Consider the following 27,930-nt stretch of genomic DNA (forward strand, 5'->3'; position numbering starts at 1 on the left):
GTTGTGGCTTATGAGAGTCATAGATTGCATTATGCAGAGCTCTCTCTTGGCATTTCTGAGAAAGAGCTCTTGGCTGTAATTCATGCCTTTACTATATGGAAACATTACCTTCTTGGGGCTGATTTTACTATGAAAATAGATCACCAGAGTTTGAGGTATTTTCTTACCCAAACTAAATTGTCAGAGAAGCATATGAGCATGGGTAATTTCCTCTCTATGTTTCACTTTTAGATCTTACACACCCCAAGCCGTATGTAGCAGCTATTTCGGTTGCCTCTCGTGGAGACTTGCCTGCCATGCGTGATTTGTATCATACGGATGCTGATTTTTTCACTATTTGGGCTAATTTGATGGTTGGTCATGCACATGCCTCATATGTGATCAAAGAGGGTTATCTATAAAAGATAATTGTCTATGTGTGGTGTCTGACATGAGGCAAAAGGTTTTGGATGAGTGCCATGCTCCTCCATATGTTGGTCATAGACCGGTATTTCTTTTGGTGGCCAGGTATGCAGAATGACATAGAGGCATATGCACGTGCATGTATCACCTGTCAAAAGGTGAAATTTGATAGGCAAAAGGCACCAGGTTTGTTTCAGCCATTGCCTATTCCCGCCATGGGAAAGTATTACAATGGATTTCATTATGGACTTGCCACGGACCCAACAAGGCAATGATGCAATTTGGACAATTGTGGCCAGGTTTAGCAAGCAAGCTCACTTCTTGCCGATCAGAAAGACCATCAAAGCTGAGCATATGGTTAAAATATATCTTGCACAAGTGTTCAAGCATCATGTAATGCCGAAGTCCATTGTGGGGGATAGAGATTCCAGGACTACAAGTCTCTTTTGGCGGGCCTTATTTGATAACATGGGCACCAAATTGAATTTCTCGTCAGCTTATCACCTTCAAACGGATGAGCAAAGTGAGGCTGCAAATTCAACCGTGTTGGATCTCTTGAAATGTTATGTGGCGGATCAGAAGTCTTCTTGGGAGAAGTACTTACCGCTTGTGGAATTTCCATACAACAACACGGTGCATGCATCTACGGAAAAGGCCCCGTTTGAGATTGTTTATGGTAAGCTGGTTTTGCCACCCATCCTTCACACAAAGGATGCGGTATTTGCAGCTGATGAGTATGTAAAGGTGCGGACAGCCATTGCAAGGTCACAAGACAGGCATTAAAAAGGCTACCGACAAGCATAGAAGGCAAGTGGATATTAAAGAGAATGATTGGGTATTGCTGAAATTTGAGAAAGCAAGACTTGCAACGAGGCCTGGCAAAGAGGGTGCATATCCTAAGCTTGCAACTAGGTACTATGGGCCATTTCGAGTGATCGAGAAGATCAGTGAAGTGGCTTTCAGATTGGCATTGCCTAGTCATTGGCACATACACAATCCTTTTCATGGGAGTCTCCTTCGCGTATGTCGGGCCAGAGTCCAGTGAAACGATCATTGAGGATCCACCAGAAGTGCATGAGCTTGAGAAGATCTTGCAACCAGAGCGGATTGTGTATCACAAGGAACGCAAGCTTGCTACATGCAAACTTGTCAAGCATTACCTTGTGAAGTTTAAGAACTATCTTCCCATTGATGCTAAATGGGTAGATGAAGAATTCTTCAGAGATTACCCGCATGTGCTTCAGACATGCGGGTAGATGAAGAATTCTTCAGAGATTACCCGCATGTGCTTCAGACATATTTAGATGCTTTTCAATTGTAGACAACTGTTTAGAAGTCGGGAGAGATGTCACCATTTGGCCACCCAATTGGTCCACCCGTGCTTTCTCATCATGTATGTACATTGGACTGGTGTCCATGGCAGTTGTATATGCCGGGGATTGATGCCACTCATGTGATACTGTGGAATTGGCTTTCCGTTGGGACTTGTGCCTGTGTACCTGCTCGGAAATGCCTGGTAGGTTGGGGGTCTGGTACGTCATGTACTTGCCTGGAGCATGTCTATTTTGGTATAGTCTCATGAACGAGCATTATCGATACCAATGCTGCATTACATAGCATCTTTATGTGCTTGCTTGCAATTGAAATTGCATGTTGTTTTCATGCTTCCTTGACCGATGTGTAGTTTCGGGTAAGGGGACGCCCGCTAGTGAACCGTGCATGCGAAACTGTTTGCTGACATGGTTATGTGGCATGTGACAGGTGGTAAGTATTGGTCATAAACCTAGCCTTAAGAATTAGCACTAATTTATAAGTGAGTGTGTACACACTTCATTAAGTTTTGGGCGACCGAAACTCACTTATAAATTACGACCAGCCTAGTGTTCACACACATTGATGTCCCGAAGTGGACAAAACACAATGTCCACCGCCCACACCTTATCTCCTTTGTACAAAGGGAGTAACCAGTCATGTGTTTGTTCTAGCTTGCATCACATAGCATCTACATGACACCTAGAGTGGACAACTCACCACCTCACTCTTCCCTCTCTCTCTAGAGGTAGGCGCCTCCTTCATGAGACCTCTTGGGCTGTATTTTCTGCACTTTCTCCTTCCCAACTCTATATCCAAGCTTGCTAGGGTGTTTATCCAAGAGAGTTTCCGGGTGTTATTCACTCTCCTACACACTCCCAATGACTGAAATTCAGCAAAACAGCTCTCTTTCTTGCTGTAATTTCTAGTCTTTTTGCTGAAAACCCTAATTTCAGCCTTTCTTTCTCAAGTTGAACCATAGGGGAAGCTTTCCCAGGATTCCCTTCATCCTCTTGAAGACTTTTGCCACGAAGAATTGCGACAAATCGAAGATTTCAACACTCCAAACACTTCCATCACGAAGACTTCTGTTGCCATCGACTCTACTTGCAATTGGTAAGCTTTTATGCTTAAATATGGAAGCAAGTAGCAGGAGGAAGGAACCGGATTACAAGATCACATACCCTGTGTAGTATTCTCTTGTCCTACGTGCTCTCTTGCAGATTGTTGCTACCATGTGTTGGCGGAACAATAGAGAGCAGATGGTAGGGAACATGGGCACTTGAGAGGGTAGTGTGAGTTGCAAGTCTACACCGACAACCACTTTGTTTGCAATACTGTATTCATATGCATTGGTATGGAAATCTCGCCAGAAATGCCCATGACACTATTTACTTGATTCTCCCAAGATGAATATACTTTATTTGAAGGAAGGGCCGACCGTTCCGGCTCATCGTGCGTCTCTTGTCAATTCAGCAAATTACTTCTTGTATATTGAGCATGTTGCCCATTAAATCTTGGTGTATTTAAGTGTATTGCTTAGCACTGTGTTCAACCAAGTTACACCACAATGTCCTGCACGGCACCCATGCATAGCATACGTATGTAGAGACTATGCAGAGTCCAAGACAAAGGCTAACATTGGACTTTTCTCCAAGGTTTACCCCCTCTACATCATTTTGGGAGGTGGGTCTGGACTCCGGCCAAGGTTAGTCGGGTCCAGAATCAAAACCATTTCTTTACCATGAGGATTATCTCATGGAATGTGCAGGGTCTAGGGAGGCCCCACCCGCATTAGGAAGCATCTTGTTAACGAGCAGCTCCACGCTACAATTACAGGTGGACCTATGGATGTGTTGCTCCTATAGGAGCACAAATCCAATATGCTTTAGTGTGGTAAAACTGGTAAGATCCTTTCTGGACAAAAAATGTGTGTCTTGAATATCTATGTGCCTAATGTACGGGGAAAGACATTGGCCCTCTGAGGCATCAACACAAAACTGCTGCCCTAGGCTGATCATTGGCATGTTGGAGGAGACTTCAACATGGTTGAGCAGCCCTCTAACAAAAAGGGTGCCCGTGAGGGTAGAGCACACCCCTTGGAGGGAAGCCCCTAAGAGAGATTCATAGTCTGCTTCTATGGCAGGGATTGTTGGAAAGAGGATGATTTCCAAAGGAAGCCTAACTCTTTATCTTACTCATGGCATAACCATTCAAGCGGGATGGATGTATGTTTGCACGGTTGGATAGACTTTATGTGGACGACTGGGGCATGGATAGAGGAGGCTCTATTGCCATCTTGCGTGGTAAAACCATATCAGATCACTGCCCGGTTGTCTTGTGCATCAGTGAACTTGGGAGACAAAAGGATGTACCTCGTGTTCGCATCCCAAACTCTCTCTAATAGTATGCAGAGACCTCCCTGGAGGTCAGACATTTGGAGGCTTTGTAATGATCCAAACCCCTGGAAGAGACTTGCCTTGGCCTTGGAGAGGACTAGCCAGCACTTTCACTCTGTTGCTTTGGTCAAGAAGGAAGAAAGGAACAAGCTATCAGACGCAGGTTGGCTGCGCTTCAAAGGGAACACGAGAAGCATCCTAAGTCCCCTTGGATCCCACATCTCATCCCCCATTAGAGCTAAGTTACAAGTGGCCATAGATAGGTGGGCTGAGTTTGCATTTCTTGCTAATCAAGCATTTTCACAGATGTGTGGCAGACGCAACAAACCGTTTTTCTTAGCACATGGACCTATGCACAGTAGGAACAGTTTGAGATGCTTGAAGGATTCTCAGGGAGAATTTCACACTGATCCAAATAAGATGAGGAGTATTGCCTCAGATTTCTATCAGACCTTGCTCTCTGCAGGGGCCCACTCTTTGGATAGAGATGCACAACAGAAAGTCAAGAACTATTGCAGATCATAGATGATATGTGCACGATGCCCCCTTTTCGAATGATGAGCTGAGACTTGCTTTGCACGCCCTCTCGAAAGGCATCTATGCCCACGGGATGATGGTATCTCCCCATCCTTCTTTTTGCAGTTTTGGGATTACATGGGTGATGATGTTACTATTGATCGGCAGAAGATGTGGTGTGCTTGTATGATGCCTCCTTTTCTCATGGAGGGTCTTATTCACCTTGTCCCAAAAGATGAGAACAAGACCAAGATTAGACAAAGGAGGCCAAAAACCCTGCTTGGATATGCTTACAAAATCTTGAAGTTGACTCAGCTGAACTGACCTCCGTGGAATCCAATTGGCCTCCACATTGAGGGTTAAGCAACATAAAAACTCTTGGTGCTTGCAGAAGGCCAAGCAAAAGACTCGCTTCAAATAACAACGTTCAACACTAAGAAAACATCTCAGAAACAGTTCTTTTCTTGTTAAAAATTCATACTCCAATCACTTCTTTGATTTTACGGCCAAAGCGGCTCGCTATATTATTTTTAACAAAAATCAGCCCTTAGTGTTCTCTTGATTTGCTTAGATAATTCATTAATGGCATGCAGTGGGAGGAAAAACCTGGGGCAATACTCCATTTGAATATAGAGATATGTCCTCTCTACTAAATTCTCCTCGATACCATCTACGATCGTACCCTTGGGAACCAGTGGCTTAAAGCTAGACTCTGTTTTATCCCACTCGCCAGATGTTTCCACTTCCGAAGCAGCATGCATAATACCAGCCACTGTCTCAAACCAAGCCTGCATAAGAGGTAAACTGTATCAGTTCGGATTTGAAAGGATCTACACCCCCTGGTCCACCCTCAAAATTATAATGAAAATACAAGACCAAAATGTGAATGGAAAAGGAAATTTTTCAATATATATTCTCTCCAAACAACAAATATAAAAATAAAGATGCAGAACTTAAGCTTTAACATACATCAAATGCCAAACCCAAGCAGAGCAAAGCACTCTACAAGCTCTCATGATTTCTGAAACAGGCTGTTACTTGCTCTTTGAAGGATCCTGACATTATTTCTTAAATCAAATTTTTAAAGAAATCTTTTTTTTTTTTGGTTGGGGTTTGGTATTGTTGGTGGTGGTGGTGGTGGTGGTGGGAGATTCCATATAATAAACCTCGACATAGTGGACAGTATCTTGGGAATGTCTTGGTTTTATATACAAGCGAGACCCTGTAGTTAGATTATCAAGCTCATGTGCTCTCTTTTGTTCATGCTGGTGAGCTTATTGAATCCACAATGATAACGTAAGTTCATCAGTTTTGGATGTCCATGAAAACACAAGAAACTCTTTTGATGCCGACTATGAGTTGCTTTTTAGTTAGAAGGATCTCTTTAATCTAGATTTTCTTTAAGATCATGTTCATGTAAATATTCTAAGGTTTTGTGTGATTCTTTCAAGGAACAACAACAAATTTTGGAATTAAAAATCAATTTACCCATATATCTTCAGGTGAGTTGGATGGTATTCCTCCAAGGAAAATGGACCATCAAACTCAGAAACTGCTTGCAAGCCAACCCATCTGTTGACAGCTGTATCAGTTTACCTAGAAAGAGGTTGACAAGATGGCTCGACAGCTCCATAAGTATCTCAAGAAATGTAACATGTGGATGCTTATGGATCTAATTGTCAATCTACAAATAGAACACTTCTTCACTTCAATGCAAGACAGGACAGAAATGAAATAAAATGAAATGATATATTAACGTCTCTAAGAGGCCATGGTGGCCTATGACACCAAAACTAAGAGTACATCTGAAGTTGGTGTCTCATCAAAGAGAACAACTAAATGAGACTAAAAAGTACAATAAATTGATTGTCCTACAGTTATAAGAATAGAACTGTAAGACTCCGAGATGATACTGAGTAGAAAATACTGGAAAATACTGAAAAATGTATATCAGGTAGATCCATGTATGCTGATCAGTTGAAGTATTGCCCTCTCCTTAGATCAAGTATCTCCGACATGGGGCTGTCTAGAATGGAGAGGTCGTAGAAGCGAGGTAGACTCCTCCAATGCCGAGCAATAATGGCTCTGATCTGGTGATGGTGCGGATGCCGTGGTCGGGATCCTGGTGGGCGTGGCCGACGAGCACGACATAAGATAACTGCTCTATCAGTGGTGACTCCTTGGGAGCATGGTCGGTGCCCTGATGGCCCAATGGAGGAGGTATCAAGAGGTGTGTGGGCTAAGTTGCTGGTGCTGGTGCCGAAGAAATCTGTCAGGGTCCTCTGTCTAGGTACATCATGGCTCGGCCTCCTGTCTGCCAAGACGGTCCCTCTGTGTCTCCTGAGCTTAAGTAGAAACAATCCCAGGCATCTCTGATCCTCAAACTCCATGACCCTGCGTAACGGCCCAAAACCCTCTTGAAAGAGGCAGTGATATCTCCCTCGGATCTCATAATAGAATGTACATCGGCAAATGTAGTGTTCCTCTGTCTCTACCTCCTAGTAGCATAGCTGACAAATGCAGTCATCCACGATCTGATGCACATATCGCCCTGTTTCAATCCGCAGCTGGTGTGATGAGGTCCGGATCTGTCCAATGGCACAACGTATCCCATGTGATAAGTGTACATCCATGTACGCCGGGCGGGTGATAAAATCATCCGGTGAGAGGTGTAGAAAATGGCTCTTGTTATGAGCCATTTTCGTGCCCAAGGGCTCAAGGGGGCTAGTCCATGTCCTCTCTGTGTCCACTCTGATGATATCCATCCTGATCACGCGGTTTTGCTCTGAGCGGGTGAGATCCAAAAATGGACAATCCAGACTGTACTGAAAGGGTGGTAGTGCCTCTATCCGCAAACCATGTAGGTCAAACCATGATCTCATCTGAGCGTACCAACAATGAGTATCTCCATCCTCTGCCAACTGTATGGATGAGGTCAATGCCAATCGGGAGTACCTCTCCTGAGGGAGCTCCCATAGCCGCTGTAAAAAGGGAACTGCCTGGAATAGGACCTCGGTTACTACTGGTGGGACACCCAACTCAACCCGAACAATCTCATGTGGTACTGATGATTTGCTCCGAATCATGCGGGCAATCATCATAATCAGTGGTCTCTCCATTTGCCTCCATCCCTCATCTGTCCCTCTCTAAGATCTGTGATGTATACTAGGTCCCCAAATTGGAGCTCCGTACAGGAGGGTCGGTGTGACAAGCGTATCAAATAGCCACAATTTGGTCCGTGGCTCCTGAAACTGTATGTGTGCACACTGCCTCTCAAGTGCCCCCAAGGCTGCATGCCCTCGAGCTAATCTAGCTACTGCTGCCTCCTTAAGGGAGAAACGCAGTCCTGTGAAAGTAACTCCCAAGTAGACATATGACCTGACGTACTCTACCGGCTCCCCTCGAAAGTGAACTCAGGCTCTGATCTCGTCACCCATGCCTGCGTGGTGTTAAACACCATAACCTTGGTTTTCCCAAGGTTCACTGTCAGATCTCTATCCGCACAGAAAGCCTCTAATGCATCCAGGTGTCTCTGTAATCCCTCTGGAGAGTCTAAGATTAGAACAATATCATCAGCATATAACAAGATCGGTATCAACACCCCTGCCAGGCATGCCCCTAGGCCTCCCAATCTGTCTACATAATCAGAGACCACATCAATGTACAGTCCAAAGAGGGTGGGCGATAGCGGGCATCCCTGCTTCACCCCTATCGTGCTGGTCACCCTATCAGATAGTCCGCCTGGAGCTCGGACTCTGCTTGTCACAGACTCATACAAAGCATATATCCCCCACTGCATATCCTCGAGTACCTCAATGTCATGCAATCTGTGCATAAGCCTGCACGGTATCAAAGGCTTTGCGGAAGTCCACAAAGCAGCAGTATATCCTTCTCTTTTGTGCCCTGCCCTCTTCAATAAGTGCCCGAAGTGTCAGTATGTGATCCAAGAGAGAGAGAGAGAGAGAGAAAGAAAGAAAGAAAGAAAGAGAAAGAAAGAAAAGTTATAACAAACATCTCCTAAAGATCCAATGGGTCTATGAGACCAAAGTGATACAATGCTATCCATGGTATGTGTCATCATGGAAAAGAGAAACAAAACAAGTACAAATAACATAGCTCTCTAAAAGTAGAGGCTGATACAATGATCATCATGGGGAAGTACATGGGGTATAAGCACTAGTACAAGAGACTCTCATCATAGAGTACAAGAGAATATGAAGTATGTGGGGCACATCATCCTTCAGTAAAGGGTACATCTCTCTCAAGTATGTCCAGCGTGGGGTTACTGTGTATGGCCGAGAGGTCCCCTTCTATCATGGTAGGTGGGAAGGTGGTGTGATGGCAATGTCCTAGGTCTCGCGCTGGTGGGAGAATTGTGGTTGGTGCCCTGTGGACTAGGGACGCCAGGTACGTCGAAGCACACAAGCCTGTTCCGAAGTGACTCCTTGGGGATGGGGCGGAGCTGAGGTACCCTCTGGTGGACCACCAGCGGGATCCACTATGCCTATATCCTATCTGGGCTCGGAAGAAACTGGTGATGGCCAGCTGGCAAGGAAGGAAGGGTGGTGGCTTTGGCTGAATGCTCTATTAGGAGTGTATCTCTGTGTCTGCAAAGCTCTAGTCGGAAGAGTCCCAAGCACCACTAGTCTAGGAAGTCCGTGATATTGGATAATGGGCCAAACCCCTCACGAGAGAGACAGTGGTACCTCCCGTGGATCTCATAGTACACTAGGCAATGAAAGGTATAGTGCTCCTCTATCTCAACCTCTGTGTGGCATAATCTACAGATCCTCTCCTCCCGAGGCCTCTGTATGAGCTCTCCATCTCTAAATATGTGCTCTGCCTGCCCTGTCTCCACCCACAGGCGGTGGGAGGATACTTGTAGCTGGCCAATTGCGATGCGCATGGAATGTGACATGTGAATACCCAGGTAGCCTGGCTTCTTGCTGGATGAAGTTGTCCTCTGTGTGCCTAAGGAAATGATCTCTGTAGAAGTGCATCTTTGGTGGGAGGTCCAAAGGTGCAATCCGTGTACTATGTATGTGGAGACTAAGGAGGTTGAACCACATAGTCCGGTTGACGTTCTCATGCGAGAGCTAGAGAAAAGGGGAGTCCAAGTTGTACTGAAAATGTGGGAGGTGGTCCATCTCAAGCCCGTGTCATGAGAACTAGGTTGAACTCGGGTGTACCATGCTCCAGTGTCACCCTCAAGTGGAAGCTGTCATGAGGACTCCAGGGCAAGCCTCGGATATCTATGAGAGCTCATCGTGCTGATGTGGTGGAAGTAGATGTTGTCTGAAAAAGTGTGTCTACCAACATCGGGGCTGCAGCGAACTCGGTATATGTGCGGGCTCATCATGCTGATGCGGTGGAGGCAGGTGATTGTCTCACAAAGTGTCTACCACCAGCAGGGCTGCAGCGAACTCTGCCTGAATCATCATATAGGGGACTAATGGTTTGCTGCGAATCATGCAAGAGAACATCATGACCTAGGGCTTCTCCACACACTGCCAATCCCAGTCTGACACATCTGGTCCCCAAAAAGGTGCTCCATACATCAAGGCTTATGTGAGGAGGGTGTCATAGAGCCAACCCTTCATCCTAGGCTCCTGGAAATGGGCCTAGAAGCACTATCGCTCAAGTAGGGCCAAAGTTGCAGGCATCCCTCCTCATCATTCCAAAAAGGTGTGCTAGTTCAATCCAAATCCTCTATGCCTCCCTGCAATCCCATAAATAAGACTATCTCTGAAGTTCCTGCATATCTCGGACAAGCTGGGCTACCACCAATGATCGATCTCCACTAGTTGGTGGCAAGGCCACCATGTAGAGAAAGCCAAATAAAAGAGGAAATCTTTGTTTCCCTATACGAGTGGCACAACTCACAACCTCCACCAAAAATCTCTATCAATGTCAAGGGTGATCCCATAAGCCTCCCAATGTGGTCTTAAAGTAGGGATCCTAGAACCAAGGGTCTGGCCTGAAGAGTGGCATCCCTCCACTCCCACTCACCGGAGTCCTAGTGAGGTATCTGCTAATAGGACACCCATCACACCCATCATATAACCAAAGGCTCCAAGAGTCCATAATCATCCCTTGGTGGGGATCAATATAGATGTGCTTCCCTGCCCTGCCCATCACTCTCACCGGCCGGGCCGTCGGACCCTCAATAATGTCTTGCCCAAGACCTCTCTCCAAGAGCCATCTATCCTGAATGGAGTAAAAAACTAGAACATCGTCCTCACCCACATTGGGAAGGCCCATGACCTTAAGAGGTACCCCTATCCCTAAAATTACCCCAAACAATAAGTAATGAGGCCCTTCCACAAAGTTTCATGTGATACAGTGGTTAGGTATGGCTGCATTCATTTGCATAATACTCTAAGAGCACAGAGGCATGCTTGTGAAGCGTCCAAAAACATAGCAGTATCATCTACTAACTCTAAGACCAGTAACTCTTCCTCCATGCAAAGAGACAGCCTGAGGTCCGAAACTGTTGGGTTAACCCTGAGAAGCATGCTCGTAGCCTCTGCTACTATATGGTAAAGTCATGGAGCTAAGAGGCATCCCTGCCTCACGGAACAAAAGATCTGAAACCTCTCACCATGTCTGACACAAGCCAAAATTGTGCTATGGGCCTCTCTATACATGCAGGAGACCCCTCTGATCCACTCTCGGGAGAAACCCATCAATGCCACCGTGCCTTCCAAGGAGTCCCAATAAACTCTATAATAAGCTTTTTCAGAGTCTAGCAAGAGAACGGCAAGGGGTTGTTGGCTAGATTTAGCCCACTCCAGAGCTTCTCACAGTCAAAAGATGTTATCAAAAATACTCCTTCCTTGGAGGAATCCATTCTGTGTATCATGAATAAGGACCACCTTGCAAGGCTAAATACTCCTGAGTGACCGATAGCGAAGAAATCTAGGACGGAAGGATTCGAACCTCAGAATGACGGAACCAAAACCTCCAAAGGGATGTGTTCTACCCTCACGGACACCCTTTTTGTTCAATGTATGCTCAACCATGTTGCAGTCTCCTCCAACAATCCAATGAACAGCGGGGGGCAGTAGTTCAGTGAGGGTGTCCCTCTCAAATGGTGCCCCAAAGGGACCGCAAGTTTGCAAAGCAACTGAAACCGATCCCGTCAAGTGGGAAAGACTCCGTTGGACACCCACACGCGTAATAGCACAACTTAATATCACAATTTGAAATGGACAACTTAATAACAACTTGAAATTGAAATGAAATGAAATGAGATAGATGGACACCAGCACTGCGGCCGGAACGGGCCGACCCCCCCCCCTCAATATATGATATATTTATTGGGAGTATTTAACAAATACAATGCTCCATGGGTTCCAAGAACCAGATGATGTCCATGTACAAATGAATACAGTACCAAACAAAAAGGCTCGAAGTCGACGTTTGAAGTAGAACGACCACTAGCGTGGTCCAGTCTCTACGGTCCTGTGCTTTCACTGGACTCCGCGGAGAGCGCCCCACTGGTGTTCCGAGACCACGCACAAACAGGCGCTCTCGTACTAACACCTGGCTCTCCCGATCTCAGCACCTTTGGACTGTGGTTCTCCAAGAGCTTGGACTACCCGGCACCGAACGGGTGTTGCCGTGGAGAGAGTCCCTTATCAGATTTATCACAAAATACTTTACTTAAATCTGAAAAATTCACTTACTTGAGGATGGCAGATGGAAGACCAATACTCATGGTGTCTGTGTGCAGTTACTTGAGAGAGACACCGAGATGCAGCAGCATGTCGAGAGGAGTAGCTGCCTGGGGTACGGTATAGCCTCCTGGCTGCAGGAGCACAACTACCAACTAGAGGAACAGCAGCTACGCATGGAAGGTTCAGTCGCCTGAGGGAGAAGAAGCAGGAGCTGTTTGTATACGAGGTACAGCTATCGCCTGCAGAGTAGGAGAAGTACACTGTGAACAGCCGCCTGCTGGAGTGCAATCTGCTGATGATGGACAACGGCCTGGCTGCACAGCACAGTTTGTAGTGCAGCCGCCTGAGAGATAAACGAGGAAACAGCCGCCTAAAGGATAGGGGGCGCCTGGTTGCTGTGCACAGCCACTTGGCTGCAGCCTGCGCAGCCGCCTGTAGTGGGTAGTCTGCTGGAGGACAGGCGCACCCTGCTGAAGAAGGGGCGCAGCACCTGCTGGAGATGGCCCACGACTGCCTGCAAGAGAACAAGGCAGCGCAGCCTGTGGATATGCAGCCGCCTAAGAGAGAGCATGCGCAGCAATACAGTAGCCGCCTGGGTGAGCATGCGCAGCAGTTCAGTAGCCGCCTAGGTGAGCATGCGCAACCAGCTCAGCAGTCGCCTGGGATTACGTGTGCAAGAGATGGTCGCCTGATTCTTTTTCACGTTAGAGATGATGGCTTCTTTTTGTAAGGTTGAAGTGGAGTTTAAACTATTTGATTTGGCTGGCTCCCCACGTTTGCATGTGGGCGGCCAGTTCCATGGTGGGTTGGGTAGGTGACCATGCACCCACCCCCACACACACACACAAGTCAAGTGTGGCTCCCCACCTTGGCCCCTAAGTGGGTGCCCAAAGGGGGTGCCCACTTTTAAGTGAGTGTGAACATATAACCTTATAAAACAAAAGGTTAGAATATAAAATATTAAACCAACATGTGCGATATACTTACCACCTGTTCACATGCACCAAAACTAGTTAGAAGACAGAGCAAGCTTCACGACTCACTGGCAGGCATCCCCGCTCAGTAAGTAACACGTCAAGCAGGCAAACACAACTCTTTTGGGCTGAATAACTGTGAGCCAAGCTACCCTGGTACGAGTGTCTGAGGTGCCATCCAAGCCCGACAAGAGAAAATTGCCGACCAATCTCCGCAATTGGCCAATGCACGCATGAGAGAAGCACCAACAAGAGGCAATAAACCAAGCTGAGGCAAGCAAAACCTCATTAGCCACCAAAGCTCTGGAGGCTAAATCTAATCTCTTGGAGCTCCAATGGAGGAGCTTCTTCCCGATACTCATAAGTACCGGAGCAAACTGCTGCGTTGGAGAAATATCAATCCCAACTTGGCATCCCAAATATCTAGCAGTGCATCCTCTGATGATCCAAGTCAAACCAAGCTTTGCACCCCAATCAACTCTCGGTGAATCACTAACCCAAAAACCAACAGATTTGTGCCAATTAATGAGTGCCTTTGCTGCCAAACAGAACTCCTCTAGTGCTACCCGGAAGGAACATAAGCATATATGTGAAGCCTCCAAAAACAGGGCTGTGTCATCAGGTAACTCAGAGTCAACCAACTCCTCATGACTACGAAGAGGCAACCTCAATCCTGAAATAGCAGCAGTGGAGCGGAGAAAGATGCTCATGGCCTCTGCAACTATGATATATAATAAAGGGGCTAATGGGCAGCCCTGTCATACTGAGCGAGAAATCTGAAACCGCTCTCCTCTATCACCGCAAGCAAGAACTCTACTATGGGCATCACGATACATGCATGAAACTCCTTGATCCATCTCTGAGAGAAGCCCATATGACTAAGAGTACCCTCAACGAAGTCCCAATCCACTCTTTTTTTTTTTCCGAGAAAAGATCCTTTCATTAGTTATATAAAAAAACGCCCACTGGGCTACAAAAACCCCTCTCCTGCTCATAAGAAGGCAGAGCAGAGAGCCAATCAAGGCAGCTAGGGAGACTCTCCCTAGGTGCAAAAAAGTACACATAACAGTACAAATAACTGAGAGGCTATATCATACAATAGGAGGGGGGAAAATCCAAACAGGTGGCCTGTAGTGCCAGCGGGAGGTACCCGCGTGTAGAGTATAGAAGGGGCCGCTGCGCCAAGTGGTGTGGAAGGCCTGGCGCCGCAAGATTGCTCGATCCGAGTAGCCCCAGATGCGGTCATACTGTCCTCGCAGGGTGTGAATCAACTCCTGCCAGATCCCCCGAACAGTCTCTGCTGGTGGCTCCAGTCTCCCCTCAAAGGCCCTGAAACAACGGGCTCTCCATATGGTGAGGCTGCTGAGGAGCTTCCATCGTAGATTCCTCTCCTGTGTCTAGCCAGCGGACGAGAAATCCGGTGAAGGAACAAGGCGAGGCTGGCCCCTAATGAATTTGATGGCCTGGCTGTCCTACTCCGTCTCGTATCCCAGAGCAGGCCCTGACGAAGTCGACCAAGCAGCGGCTCCCAACGTATACATGCCCTCTGGAGAGAGAGGGGCCAAAATGCGCAGCATCCTCAGCCAAATCTGCTGCGCCTGTGGACAGTCCCATAGGCAATGTCTCTGTGTCTCCAATGGGTGGCCGCATCGGACGCAGGCCAACGGAAGGCCACTGTAGACAAGCCAGGTGCCAACTGCAAAGCCCCTGTGGACAACCAGCCGCTGGAAAGTCGAGATCCTGCGTGCCTGTCGGCTAGCCCAGAGCCTGGTCCAAAAATCCTCCAGGAACTCCTGTGAGAGTCCCTGTAGCCGCCAATGCTCCGATGCAGCTGGAGAGACCATCCTCCTCGCAGTCAAAATATGCCTCCCCAACCGAACAGTGTACTGGAAAAAGGTGATCTCTGTGGCCTCGGGGGACGCATAAGGATCATGCCACTCGTACTCGCCAGGGTCCCACTGGAGCCGGGCCAAGGGGCGCGCAGCATATGCCCATATGCGCCAATCAGAGTCCACATCTGCAGGGTCTGGATCAATATGCCACTTCCAAGAAGCGGCGGCCACTACCCGTATCCTCTGAAAGATGCACTCTGCAACCAAAGGCGCCTCCGCCTCCACTCTCTGAAGTCTGCCCTCATCCTGTACCTCATAGTAGAGACATCTACCATCCTCAATGCAAGCTCTGACAGCAATCAGGATCTCCAACTGTGTAAAGGCTCCCATCCACCGTAGGGCCGCTGGCTCGAAAGGCGTGAACCACTCCTCAGTGAGTGCCTCTTGAATGTCATCCCTCATAATCAGCCCCCCTCTGAAGTGACTCAGCCTCTCCGCCTGGATCTCCTCTGGGAGATTGCAAAAGGCCTGCCAATCTCCAAAACTGCGTGTCGGGCCTGCCGCCAATGGTCCCCAGGCTAGACGAGGCCGAGAACCCAGCATATGGCCCTGCTCTGTGCGTACCGCGGGGCTCCAGATGAGCGGCTGTCTAGCCCGCTCCTCATCACAAGTGGGAGGTCTCTGAGAAAGCCCCAGTCTCAGCAGCTACCAAGCTCGCAGGATGCTCAAGGCAAATCTGTCCTCCCATCCTCTACTGAGGCCTGTCCTCCTCATCTCTATGAAGATCCACCGTATCTCTGGTGCCCAAGTGCCCCCTACTGGGGGAGCTCTAGCCTGCAGCCGCTGAAATAGAAGCTCCTTCCAAGGCTCAGCGCCTAGAAGCAGCCCCCGAACAATAAGCTTCCCCAACAAGGCTCTACTCTGATCAGCTGGATCTATAATGCCCAAGCCCCCCTGGGCCAACGGAACAGTAATAACTGCCCAAGCAACCTTAGCCCGGGCCGGCTGACCATCCCGCCCAGACGAAAGAAAGTTCCTGATCAGCCTCTGTACCTAGCTGATGCAAGAGCTCGAGAAGATCCAGCAAGACATGATGTACCACATAGTCACTAAAAGCACCTGATTTGTCACCACCACCCTCCCAGCCAAGGATAGCCGAGCTGTACTCCAATATAAAAGCTTCTTCCAAATGCTCAGAAGAAGCGGGGCGATCTGCTGCTCAGCTGACAAATCAAGTCCAATCTGGCATCCCAGATACCGCACTGCTGTGCCAGGAGGAATCCATCTAAAGCCCGGGTCTGGGCTCCCTGCCGGAGCGTGAGAGCTACTGATCCAAAAAGCCACTGTCTTGCGCCAATTGATCAATGCTCCCGAAGCCACACCAAAAACCTGTAGCGACTGCTCTGCCCTCTATAGATTGGCCTCCTGGCCATGCAGAAACAATCCCGTGTCATCAGCAAACTCAGAATCGAGCAGGTCCTCACCCCGGAGACTGGGAGCTGGAGTCCTCTCAAACCAACCTCCTCTGCTGTCAGATACATGCTCATAGCCTCTGCAAAGAAGAGAAAAAGGAAAGGGGCGAGAGGGCATCCCTGACGGACTGATCTGGTCAACTCAAAACTCGGCCCCCGTCCTCCTGCCATCAACACCTAGCTACGAGCTGCGGAATATAGAGCCGCCACTCCTCGAATCCAGTCTGGCTCAAAACCCAGGCGAAGCATAGTGCCCTCTAGGAAACCCCAATCGATATGCCTTTTCAAAATCGAGAAGCATCACGACCAAGTCCTCACCGAGAAATCTAGCTCGGGCCGTCGCCTCCCAGAAGGTGAAAATGTTGTCAAGGATACTGCGCTCCTTGAAGAATCCTGTCTAGGTAGCATGAATCAACTCCCCAAGGAAGGGCTCGATCCTCAAACTCAAGGCCTTTGCTAGGACCTTGTAGACAGTATTGAGGATCGTAATAGGCCTCCAATGCATCTGACACTCCCTCCCCCTTGGGGATAGGAAAGATCAAGCCCTCTGAAAAGCTCTGTGGCATCACCCCAGTGTCCAAAACATACTAAAAGCCCCTACGGAGGCCCGGCCGCAAAAGGTCCCAATCGCGCATAAAAAAGGCAGGCGTCAATCCGTCCTTCCCAAGGCAACTATGACGCGGAAGGATCCTCAAAGCCTCAACAAGCTCATCCTCTGAAAGGGGCTCACCCAAAACTGTGCGCATACAATCTGTGACCCTCCTCTGCACATGGGCCCACACAGTCTGTCAGCAAGCATCACGTGCCTCCGTGGCTGGGTCCGTTGAAAGCAGGTCTCTATAGAACTCAGTGGCAATGGCTCTAATCTCCCCGGGCTCAGTGGCTAACGATCCGTCCTACCTCCTGAGCTGGCGTACTCCTGCTCGAGCATGGCGGGGTCCCAGTCACTCTATCACCAAGCTGCGTCCACTGAGAGGCCTGGCGATGATAGTAGAACTCATGTCTCTGCTCCTCTGCCTCTCTAACCTCCTGGCGTGCCTGGCTCAGCTGGGACGCCACGCACTCGCATGTAGGTAGCTGCTCTTGAAGACGCTGGAGCGAAGCAAGGCTACGTCTCAAGCGACGCTCCCGCTCTCGTGTCTCTCCCAGCCATGTCAAGGCTGTAGCGTGCAAAAGAGAGCTGAGCTCGATGAGTCCCTGGGCACACTGGCCTACTGCATCCACGTCAGAGCTCTGGCTATCATGCCATATCCTCTCAATGTCCTCAGAAAGACTGGGATCTGTAAGTATCCTCTCTGGGATCCTCAACTGCAAGCTGGTCTCCCGTGTCCTCTCCTCAAGTGTCAAAATAACTGGCGCATGGTCTGAAAAAGAGGTGCCAGCGAGAATGCCAACGGAGCCACCACGCTCCCCGAACCTGTCACCCACATAGAAGCGATCAATCCGTGATAGATTAGTCCCTCCCTGCTGGCGATCCGACCGAGAAAAACTAAGACTGTCCTGAGAGCGGGAGAAAGGCTCATGCTGCCATGCATCAGTGATCCGCAGTGTCATACAAAATCGCTCCCAAGCTGCAAGCTCTGTGCCGTGCACTATAACATGACTGTCTCCCACCCTATCGGCCGGGTCCTCAAGCATGTTGAAGTCTCGCCCGACACACCAATGTGCGGCCTCGGGCAATGCATCTGTAAACAAGGGTCTAGAACTCTGCTCTGGCACTAGCATGGTTGGGCGCATAGACATTGAGCACACCAAAGTGCTCATCGTGCATCCTCAGAATAACATACTGTGCTCTACCAAGCACAATGACCCCGTGATCCACAATGGCCTGCCGCCATACATCCGCAATGACCATACATACTACTCCCTGCCCACCCAAGGGACCAAAACCTGCAGACCAAAATGTGTCCCATCTACCAGGCATCACCGAACCATAACTCCGAATCCTGCTCTCACTCAAATGGTGCTCCTGCATCATCAGAATATCAATACTGCCCCCAACCAAGCATCTCTGAAGCTCCTGCCTCAAGCAACCACGATAACGTACATAGTGTGCGCCGCCAAGGCCCTGTACATTCCATGAGATGATCCTCATGGATGACCTGCTGAGGTGGAGGCTGTCTCAGCCATACGGCGGGCCTTCGCAAGCGGCTTGGATGGAGAGTAGTCCCCATCCGAGCGGCTACGAATCTGCCCACCCAATGTGCTGCAAGAGTCTCGGACCAGGCGCCAGTGGCTGTGTCCCATGGCGACTGCCTCCCGCTCAGAGAGAGAAACCTCATGTATGCATACATAGCCAGGATCTCGTGCTAGGTCTGCCACTATGCGAACCACCAAATGTCAAATCCCGGAGGCATGCGCACTCCCGGTATCAAAGAAATGTGCCAACTCCCAGAGTCGGCCTATCACGTCTGTCATCTCCAAATCGCTCACATGGTGAGAAAACTCAACTGCCTGAGTCTTCAAAATACTAAGAGCGAGATCCAGAGTCCACTCCTGGTCGCTAGTGCCACAGAGAGAGAAGGAGAAGGCCACCGCTGAATCAAATGCCTCCTCCCCTCGGGCCGGAGGTATCACCACATGAACTCTGATGGGAGCTGGCTCATGGGGGCCCTCCGCTCCAAAAAGGCGTGTGAAGGAGTAGTCGAAAGCCTCCGAGCGCTATCTAGTATCGAGACTACTCAGCCGACTGCGGATAGAGGATATCCGTGAAGCACGAATCGGCATGGTAGGTCTCCTCTGCGGTGCTCGAGCAAGGTCGGTGCTCAGTGCCCACCGGACTGCAGGTGAGCGCGAGGGTACTGCCAGTGCCTCCCGAGGAGCTGAGGCGAGCGGAGGGGGAGGAGAGGGGGGAGAAGGGGCTGGGGAAGGAGCCGCTGAAAAAGCGGGAGCGGGAGCGGGAACGGGAGGAGGCGAAGGTGGAAGCGAGGCGGGTGGAGGGGACGGGGGAGGAGGAGGGGGAGGGGGAGGGGGAGGGGGAGGGGGAGGGGGAGGGGGAGGGGGGGGTGGGGGCGAAGGGGGGGAGGTGCTGGCATCTCCTGATCCTCAGTCTGCGCTAGGGTCTCCTCCTGGAGGAGAGCAAAACTGTTCCGCACTGGAACCCAGTGATGCTGAGGCTGTGACTGCTACTGCGTCGGTCTCTAGGCATGCTGCTGTGGCTTTCTCCCTCTACGGCGTCCCTGTCCAGGCTGCCAATCCAAGGTCTCTGTGGGCTGAGCAGGTGTCCCGGAGGCTGCCTGCCGAGCCGCATCTGTGGGCGGGCCATCAGGGGTCTGCTGCTGCGGTGAAGGTCGGGGTCTCCTGCGAGGGCAGGCCTTGGCCAGGTGGCCGACCTGCCTGCTTATAAAACACTGGTTCGGGAGCCCCGAAAACACCACTCTCTGATCGATCCATCCCCTCCCTATCCTAGGTAACTGGATGACCTTCGGAAGGGAGGAGATGTCAGGAACCAAAACTCTAATCGAAGGCAGGCCAGCTGCTCTAGCCACCACTGAAGCTGCTGTGGGCCCAATCTAAAGCACCGAGCCCACCAATGATCCTAACCTAGAAAGGAGCGGTAGGTACTCACGGCGGAGTCCAGGAAAGCAAACTATGACATGGAATAGGCGCTCTCCCTGCTCGGCCGCTGTTGGGTCGAAACCATGCAGCCAAGGTCTGAAAAAGGCCCGAGCGCCCCTGATGTCAAGGGGACTCATGGCTAGGACCTGGGCCACGCTCTCGGGTGTCTTGAACTCAATCTGGTAGTGTCCGCGGCCCAGTAACTGAACGTCCAGGATCTTGCCCACATCTGCAAGAAGGCGGGCCTGGAGAAGATCCCGGATCTCCCCTCTGCAAGGGCGAGTGCCAACTATACGGCAGATGGTGGAATGTGCCTGGAGGTGTTCCACCTCTGCGGCGAGGCTCGCTTCTTCCTCTGGCGAAAGAGAAAGCCTGATGGGGGTATCCTCAGGGGCGGGCGAGGGGGCTGCGGAAGAGTTCCTCTGAGGTGGGGCGGGAGGAAACTCCATCGGAGTCTGAAGCTGAGTCGAGGGCAAAGCGAGAAACAAAGGGTCCTGCAAGAACCGAGCTGCACAAAAAAGACGGAGCGGGGAGGGGAAGAGGGGGAAGAGCGGAAGACAGAGGGGGAGGCGTGGAAGACAAAGGGGAAGGGGCGGAAGACAGAGGGGGGCGGGAAAAAAAAAACAAAGGGGGCAGCGGGGAACGAAAGGGGAGGGCGGGGAAAGCGCGAAGGGGGGGGGGGGGCGGGGGCAGGCAGGGGCGACGGGCGGGCAGGGGGTGACGGGCAAGTAGGGGAGGAAGGGGGTGACGTGCAGGCAAGGGAGGAAGGGGGGGGGGAGCGGGGGGCGCGAAGGAGACAGGGCAGGCGGGCAGGGGACTACGGGCGCGACAGGGAGGGCGGGGGGTGCGAGAAGCACAGGGGCGGAGGGTGCGAGCAAGCGGGGAGAGGCAGTCACGAGGGCGGGGAGGGGGGTGCGAGCAGGCGGCAGCTCGAGCCGGGGGGGGGGGGGGAAGCTTCAGCGAGCACGTCCGTGACGGTGTAAGTCCCAATCCACTCTATCATAGGCCTTCTCAAAATCCAAGAGCAGAATGGCTAAGGGTTGATTGCTCGCTTTAGCCCATTCGACGGCCTCCCAAAACAAGAAAATGTTATCAAAGATGCTCCTGTCGTGTAAGAATCCATTATGTGTTGGTGTTGGACTCACACACTCACACACACACACAAACCTGCACATTAGGGTTAGGTGCAGGATGGAGAAGCTCACACAGAAATGAGAGAGAGAGAGAGAGAGAGAGAGAGAGAGAGAGAGAGAGCCAAAAGTGTGGTAGCCACAAAATGCAAGTCAACACTTGCATGTGTGTCACATCCATATAATATAGAAGTACAAAATATTATATGTAGAGTGTCCTTTCACACTTGATATCCAAAGGGAAAAACCACATGGGAAAAAATGCCCTTGGTTAAGCCCTGTTCACACATAGCACTACCATAAGTGAGCATATGCCTACAAATCCCCCCTATAGTGGAAGTGTGAACTTGTACAAGGTAGCAGATCACTAACTGTATGAGAGTAAGCCCAAAGCTTTGCGGAAAGCTTCAAACTTTTCTCGAGGTAAAGCCTTTGTGAATAGATCTGCAACATTATCCTGTGTAGGGCAGTAAGATAAACTGATCTCCCCTGCATGTAACCTCTCTCTGACATAGTGATAAAAATGAATCTCAATCTGCATGGTACGTGCATGAAATACTGGATTTCGTGCCAGGGCAATAGCACTCTGGCTATCAGTGAGGATGGTGGTGGGTGTCTGCTGACACTCACGAAGATCAACCAATAATCTCCTAACCCATACACAATCTACTATAGCTGTGAAGACTGCCCTGTACTCAGCCTCACAAGTAGATGTGGCAACAGTGGGTTGCCTTTTGCTCAACCAAGATATGCATGAACAGCCAAGGAAAAAACAATTCCCACTGGTGGATTGTTTGGTATCATAATCACCAGCCCAATCTGAATCACTGTATGCATAAAGCTGCAAGCTACCCCCCTTGGGATAGAACAAACCAAGATGCAGGGTACGTAGATTGTAACGAAAAATGCGTTTGATTGCTTGTCAATGCTTTGTGCCTAGGCTGTGCATGAATTTGCTCAACACAGACACCCCAAAAGATATGTCTGGCCTCGTGTTACACAAGTAAATGAGACATCCCACTGCCTGGCTGTAAATGCCGGTGTCATGACCCTGTGAAAATGGAACAGCACAAGTGTGGACATGGTGGTTGCTGAGCAAAAATATTAAATGATTCACATTTGGGGTGCCCGGACAAAGAGAATGATGTGTGGACATCTTCAGGTGTGAAGGGGGACCAGAACATTAATGAATTTTAATGCTTTATTCATGGGTGGCCCCTAGGCCTAAGTGGCCCCTAGGGAACTTTAATAAATATTAAAGTTGGCCCCCCTCCTATTGTATGATTTAGCCCCTCAGTTCTTTGTACTGATGCGTGTACTTTTCAGCACCTTGGGAGTGTCTCCCGGGCTGCCTTGCTTTGTTCACTGCTCTGTTTTTCTTGTGAGCAGGAGAGGATCTTTTGTAGCCCTACGGGCGTTTTTATATAACTAATGAAAGGATCTAATTTTTAATAAAAAAAAAGAGTGCTGATGGTTGTTTTTTGTACAGAAGTGCCCGTACAGCTGCAGGTACAGTCCACGTGGCCCGTACAGGGTACGACTGCTGCAGGTACAGGCGACGCTGACAGGGGCTGAAAGCAGGTGCATGCTGTGCTGCAGGTACAGTTGTACGGACAGCTAGTACAGGTGTACGGACACGTGCAGGGTCTGGCGACGCTGGTACAGTCTGCGCTGGCAGGAATAGACAGCAGGCGGCTGCTATGCAAGTGCTGTCCTGTACGATACAGGTGGCTGCAGAGGCTGTACGCACAGGTACAATAGAGTTCTACTGACCTGTACGGACAGGTACAGCCGGTTCCAGATCTGTTCAGTTCTGAGCAGTAGCAGGCGGTGCATCTCCAGCTGCAGGCAAAGCTTTCTCAGAGCTTAGTTGATGTATCAGTCAAGTGGTTGCAAGGAGGAAAGTACAGACTGGTACGATTGGCCTCACGAGTGCAGAACCACGTGCTGATTTGGTAAGCTCTGAACTTGTCCATCTTTCTTTCTTTCCATTAGCCTATGTCTGCTGCAGAGTTGTGTTATCTGGCCCCTTGTGAGAGGAGGGGTATGGCAGATTGAAAGGGTGGAAACAGAGATTGGACAGTGGATGTATGTTTGTGCTGAGTTGTGGAACCATGTACATGGGATATGCCAGATGTGTGCTCAAGGCTGCCCTGCTGAATGGTCTTGGCTAACCAGAGGGAAACACAGAGTGTTGCTTTTGTGGGACACAGATCTGTGTGTGAATCCTCTGTGCTAAGAGGTCTTGTGGGCTGCCAGATTGGACATACAGGTGTATTCTCCTGGCTGGTTTTGTTGTACTCAGTTTTACATCACTTTGAATTTGAATAAAGAAATACCGAAAGGGGCACCAAGCTTTGGGGCCAACAGGTGTCGTTCTCATTACAGTTTTGGGGCACTCTAGCTCCAATTAAATTTGTTTTTATATTTGGACTACAAGTGGAAGGGTGACTGCTAGTCTACCGCACTTTGGTTTCTACCAGAGGCCGGTTTCAAGGTTCCGTTGCCGGAACCCATCATCAACTTTCTTAAGGGGGTGAGCTCGTGGTTGACTCCAGGAAAGTCATCGCTGAAAAATTCAGCAACATGTCTGATACTGAAGACGAATATTTTTACTGTCACGATTGTGACTTAGTTCATTATACACAGGCTCCTCATGGTTACAGATATTGAAGTGACATGATTACAGAGGACCCCTACACTCAGAAGGTCACGACTATTCGCTCTAGAGACATGCCTCTTCATCAAGAGCCACACTCCTTCGACGACTGGTCACACCCCTTCGCTCTAGGGTTGCAACTCTTCACCCAATGGTTGCAGCTATTCGTCCAAAGGATGTGTCTCTTCGCCTAGAGTCATGACTATTGGTCATGGGATGTGTCTTTTCATTCGTGTCTCTTGAACTCCTATATAAGGAGCCTGTTGTATCACAATTTCAATCAATCAATCAAACATCTGTGTTCAAGTCTACTTTCAGTTTCAGTCTTAAATACACAGATAGTGGATGAAATACTAAGTAATAACAGTAATCCTCACAGTGGTATCAGAGCAAAAATTTTTTCCCGGGCCTACGGTTGTGAGCCTCTCACCCTCTCCGCTCTACTCTCCTCTCGGTGTTGTATGGAAGAAGCAGAGCGATGGTGGACTTGGAGTGAATCCTTGCTTAAAGTAATGTAAACAAGAACAAAAGGTTTCACACCAATACACACGCATGGTGTGTATTGCAGAGAGGACTACCCTCCCTCCTCGCTGACCAGTGAGTTAGGCGTTCGCAGCGTGGCATCTCCCTGCCAAATATGGAACACTCTCTCGCTTCGTGTGCTGCAGGCTGTGAGCCTCGTTAATCCTTGCAGCTGCCGACCCTGAATTCCTCACCGCCAACTAGCGCCTGCTGCCCGCCTCTTCGCTTTGCTGGCAGCACCCCTTCGAAGCGGCGCATCCATTCAGTCAGCACGCGACGCGTCCAGGCCTTGAAGCGGCGCATCCTTTTTCATTCGGTGACGTGTTCCAGGCCGTCACCTTTACATCAAAGAAAACAACAAACAAAATAATCCATCATGCGCTCTGTTGCCACGTGGATCTTTAAAAAAAATAAAAAAACCAAAAACACCCAACAGGCGTGAGTAACCCACCGGGCTTGCGCTGGGCGTCCGTTGGGATTCGCTGGTGTGAACTGCCGCCTTGGACGATTCGGAAACCACCACCCCCCCGGCTGCCAGGATGCCGCCTTCTTCTTGCTCGCCTCCCTCAGCAAGGAAACCAGCCCCCAACCAGCGTATTTTTTTTATAAAAAAAAAACCAACGGGCGTACGCTAATGTGAACCGGCACCCCCAACCCCCCGGATGCAGCCCTCTTCATGTATGCCCCTCTTGTCTTGGCAATGACTTTCTTGGCATGTAGGGCTTCCACCAACCCTGCAGTGCAGAATTTTGTTGCTGTCCAGAAATTACAAGAAGCATAAAGTGTTGAAAGCGGCCTCAAATCCTCATTTTCTTCACCGATTTTCCTTCTCGGGCATGAAATGAAGGCATTTCAACTACTCTTGAAGCCTTCTCTGGCTACTTTTTCGTCACACTTGATCCATGGTGAGCCAAAGCCTCCTCAAGCTCCCGACAAGCAACTTCTCGGCGTACAACACCCACAACAGGTTTCTAGTCCTCAGCACAGTTCTGTAGAGACCACCAGACATGAAATACCTTCGTTTGAGCCTCTGCATGCTCGTCGCAAACATTCTCAGCATTACAACAGTTATGAGAAAGATCCATCTTTGAATCACTATCAGCAGAAGCCAAAGCAGCAATATGAAGCTTCCAAAGGATCACATCTTGGAAAGAAATCAGCCATATCAAGATGGGCTTACTTAGTGGCACGTGTGTCCGACCCTAGTCGAGTACTCGGTCGTGAGCGCCGCGACGTTGGACAAGTTTCCCCTCGCGAGCAATGCCCTACATTCAAGTCCTTACAAGCTCTTGGTGGCAGTGTTGAAGACTTACTCATTCTCACGTTGTGCAAGAGGATCCTTGAGAGGTCTAAGAGGCGCAAACAATCTCAACCTCTCCCTTCTACATTGGAAGCCTTAATACCTGCTGAGAAAGCTGAAGATTCAGAAGATTCTTGTACATGTGAGACAAATACAATGTCCACAACTCCTTTTCTTGCCGTGACCCAGGCAGAAGCAATAGCCTCGTCACCGCCCGTGCAAAACGGAGTCTTTGCCTCTGACCAGCTACCTGACGCCATGGTGAATGATGATTCTTCTTCAAAAATGAAGACTCCAGTCCTTACCTTCAGTGGTGCAAATGAATCTTTGGACATAACTTGTCCCGAGAACAACTTTCTAAGCAAAGAACAGCATATGGAAGATATTTCTTCTCAACCTACGACAACACTTGAAGACTTTTGTGTTTCAGAAAAATCAGTGGAATCCCTTTCAGACATCCAACAGGTGGTGGTCGCCTCTCAGCCGGAAAGCGTGGTGACACAATCAGATAATTTACCAATAGTTTCACTTGAAGCAGATAAAGATTCAATCTTTTCTTGGACAAAGCTCGAAGTTACCAATGATGTTAACAAAAGAGTTCCAGATATGATTCTCATACTTTCGGTAAAGATGAGACAAGTTGCAGATGCAGTTAATATTCAGTTTGGTATATACAAGATTGTTATGGTCAACAATAATGCAATGACATGGGATCTAGCAGCTAGAGCTTTGGATGCAGAAGCAATTCAATCATTTCCCTTCTTCCAGAGTCTCAACAACTACCCCTGGATTTTATTTTAAATGGGAGGGAATGTCACGATTGTGACTTAGTTCATTATACACAGGCTCCTCATGGTTACAAATATTGAAGTGACATGATTACAGAGGACCCCTACACTCAGGTCACGACTATTCGCTCTAGAGACATGCCTCTTCATCAAGAGCCACACTCCTTTGACGACTGGTCACACCCCTTCGCTCTAGGGTTGCAACTCTTCACCCAATGGTTGCAGCTATTCGTCCAAAGGATGTGTCTCTTCGCCTAGAGTCATGACTATTGGTCATGGGATGTGTCTTTTCATTCGTGTCTCTTGAACTCCTATATAAGGAGCCTGTTGTATCACAATTTCAATCAATCAATCAAACATCTGTGTTCAAGTCTACTTTCAGTTTCAATCTTAAATACACAGATAGTGGATGAAATACTAAGTAATAACAGTAATCCTCACATTTACAATGAAGAGGAAGAGCAAGAGACCTCTCCTGAGAGAAATGAATCTGAGGATATTCTTGCAGGAGAACAGGCTGCAGATGATGAGCAATATGAGGATGTAACACAGCCAGAAGATATGCCTAGTAAAGAGGAAGATGATGCTCAATTTAAAAATCGTTTGGCCGGTGTTATGGATGTGTTTATGCAGCTCACACAAAGTGAGAAGTTTGCTAAATTTATGAGATCCCGTACAGAGCGTGAAAAGAAGAAGAAGAAGGTGTTCTAAGAACCTTCCTCAGGGTCATAGTGGTGCCTTCCCACAGGATCCATCTTTTGGACAGTTTCCGAACAGCATGCTTTTGGTGCTAACTCACAGAGTTCTTTCTTCGGACAGCCATCTATTGCTCAGCAGACTATGCATCCAGGTTATTTTGGTGGTGGCTCGGTGTTCCAATCTATGACTGGGGGTTATCCTCAGGGAGGCATGGGTATGCCAGGGACTTTTGGAGCTAATTTTCAGTCTGGTATGCAGGGGAATATGTATGGTGGTATGCAGTCCGGAATGCAAGGAAACATGTTTGGGAGCATGCAACCTTGAATGCAAGCAAACATGTATGGGGGCATGCAGCCCGATATGCATAATAGTATGTTTGGAAACATGGCTGGAATGTATGGCATGCCAGGTGTGGGAATTGGTAATGTTGACCCTATGATGGGCATGAATGCTGGGGGTAGCAATCTTGTGAAGCCACTTCCTTACGATAATCTAACGCCTATGGGTAAGGCGAAGGATTATAAGGAAGGGGGAGCTGCTGTGAAATTTGATACATTCAGTGAGGCCAAAGATAAGTTAAAAGCACTTACCTTTTTACAGCAGTTTGATGCTGCTTTTTCTGGTGGTAATTACACGGAGTCCTCTAATTGCAGGGCATAGCACCATCTACTTGGGTACAATTTAAACAG

General features: G+C 49.1%; 1 protein-coding gene across 4 annotated transcripts in view; it reads right to left on the reverse strand.

Moving 5' to 3' along the window:
* Window positions 1-27,930, reverse strand: part of GCN2 (protein kinase family protein) — a 155,829-nt gene that overhangs the window by 75,961 nt on the left and 51,938 nt on the right. For all 4 annotated transcript variants that reach the window (XR_015269204.1, XR_015269205.1, XM_086820322.1 and 1 more), the window contains exon 13: window positions 5,235-5,416. Coding sequence is in view for 2 of the 4 variants with exons in the window: in XM_086820322.1 (XP_086676448.1) it covers window positions 5,235-5,416 (182 nt within the window). In the remaining 2 variants the exon portion in view is untranslated. The remainder of the gene's footprint in view (window positions 1-5,234; window positions 5,417-27,930) is intronic.

The sequence above is a fragment of the Cibotium barometz genome, chromosome 26, assembly GCF_041138505.1.
Source record: "Cibotium barometz isolate CiBa-2024 chromosome 26, ASM4113850v1, whole genome shotgun sequence".
Classification (NCBI taxonomy): domain Eukaryota; kingdom Viridiplantae; phylum Streptophyta; class Polypodiopsida; order Cyatheales; family Cibotiaceae; genus Cibotium; species Cibotium barometz.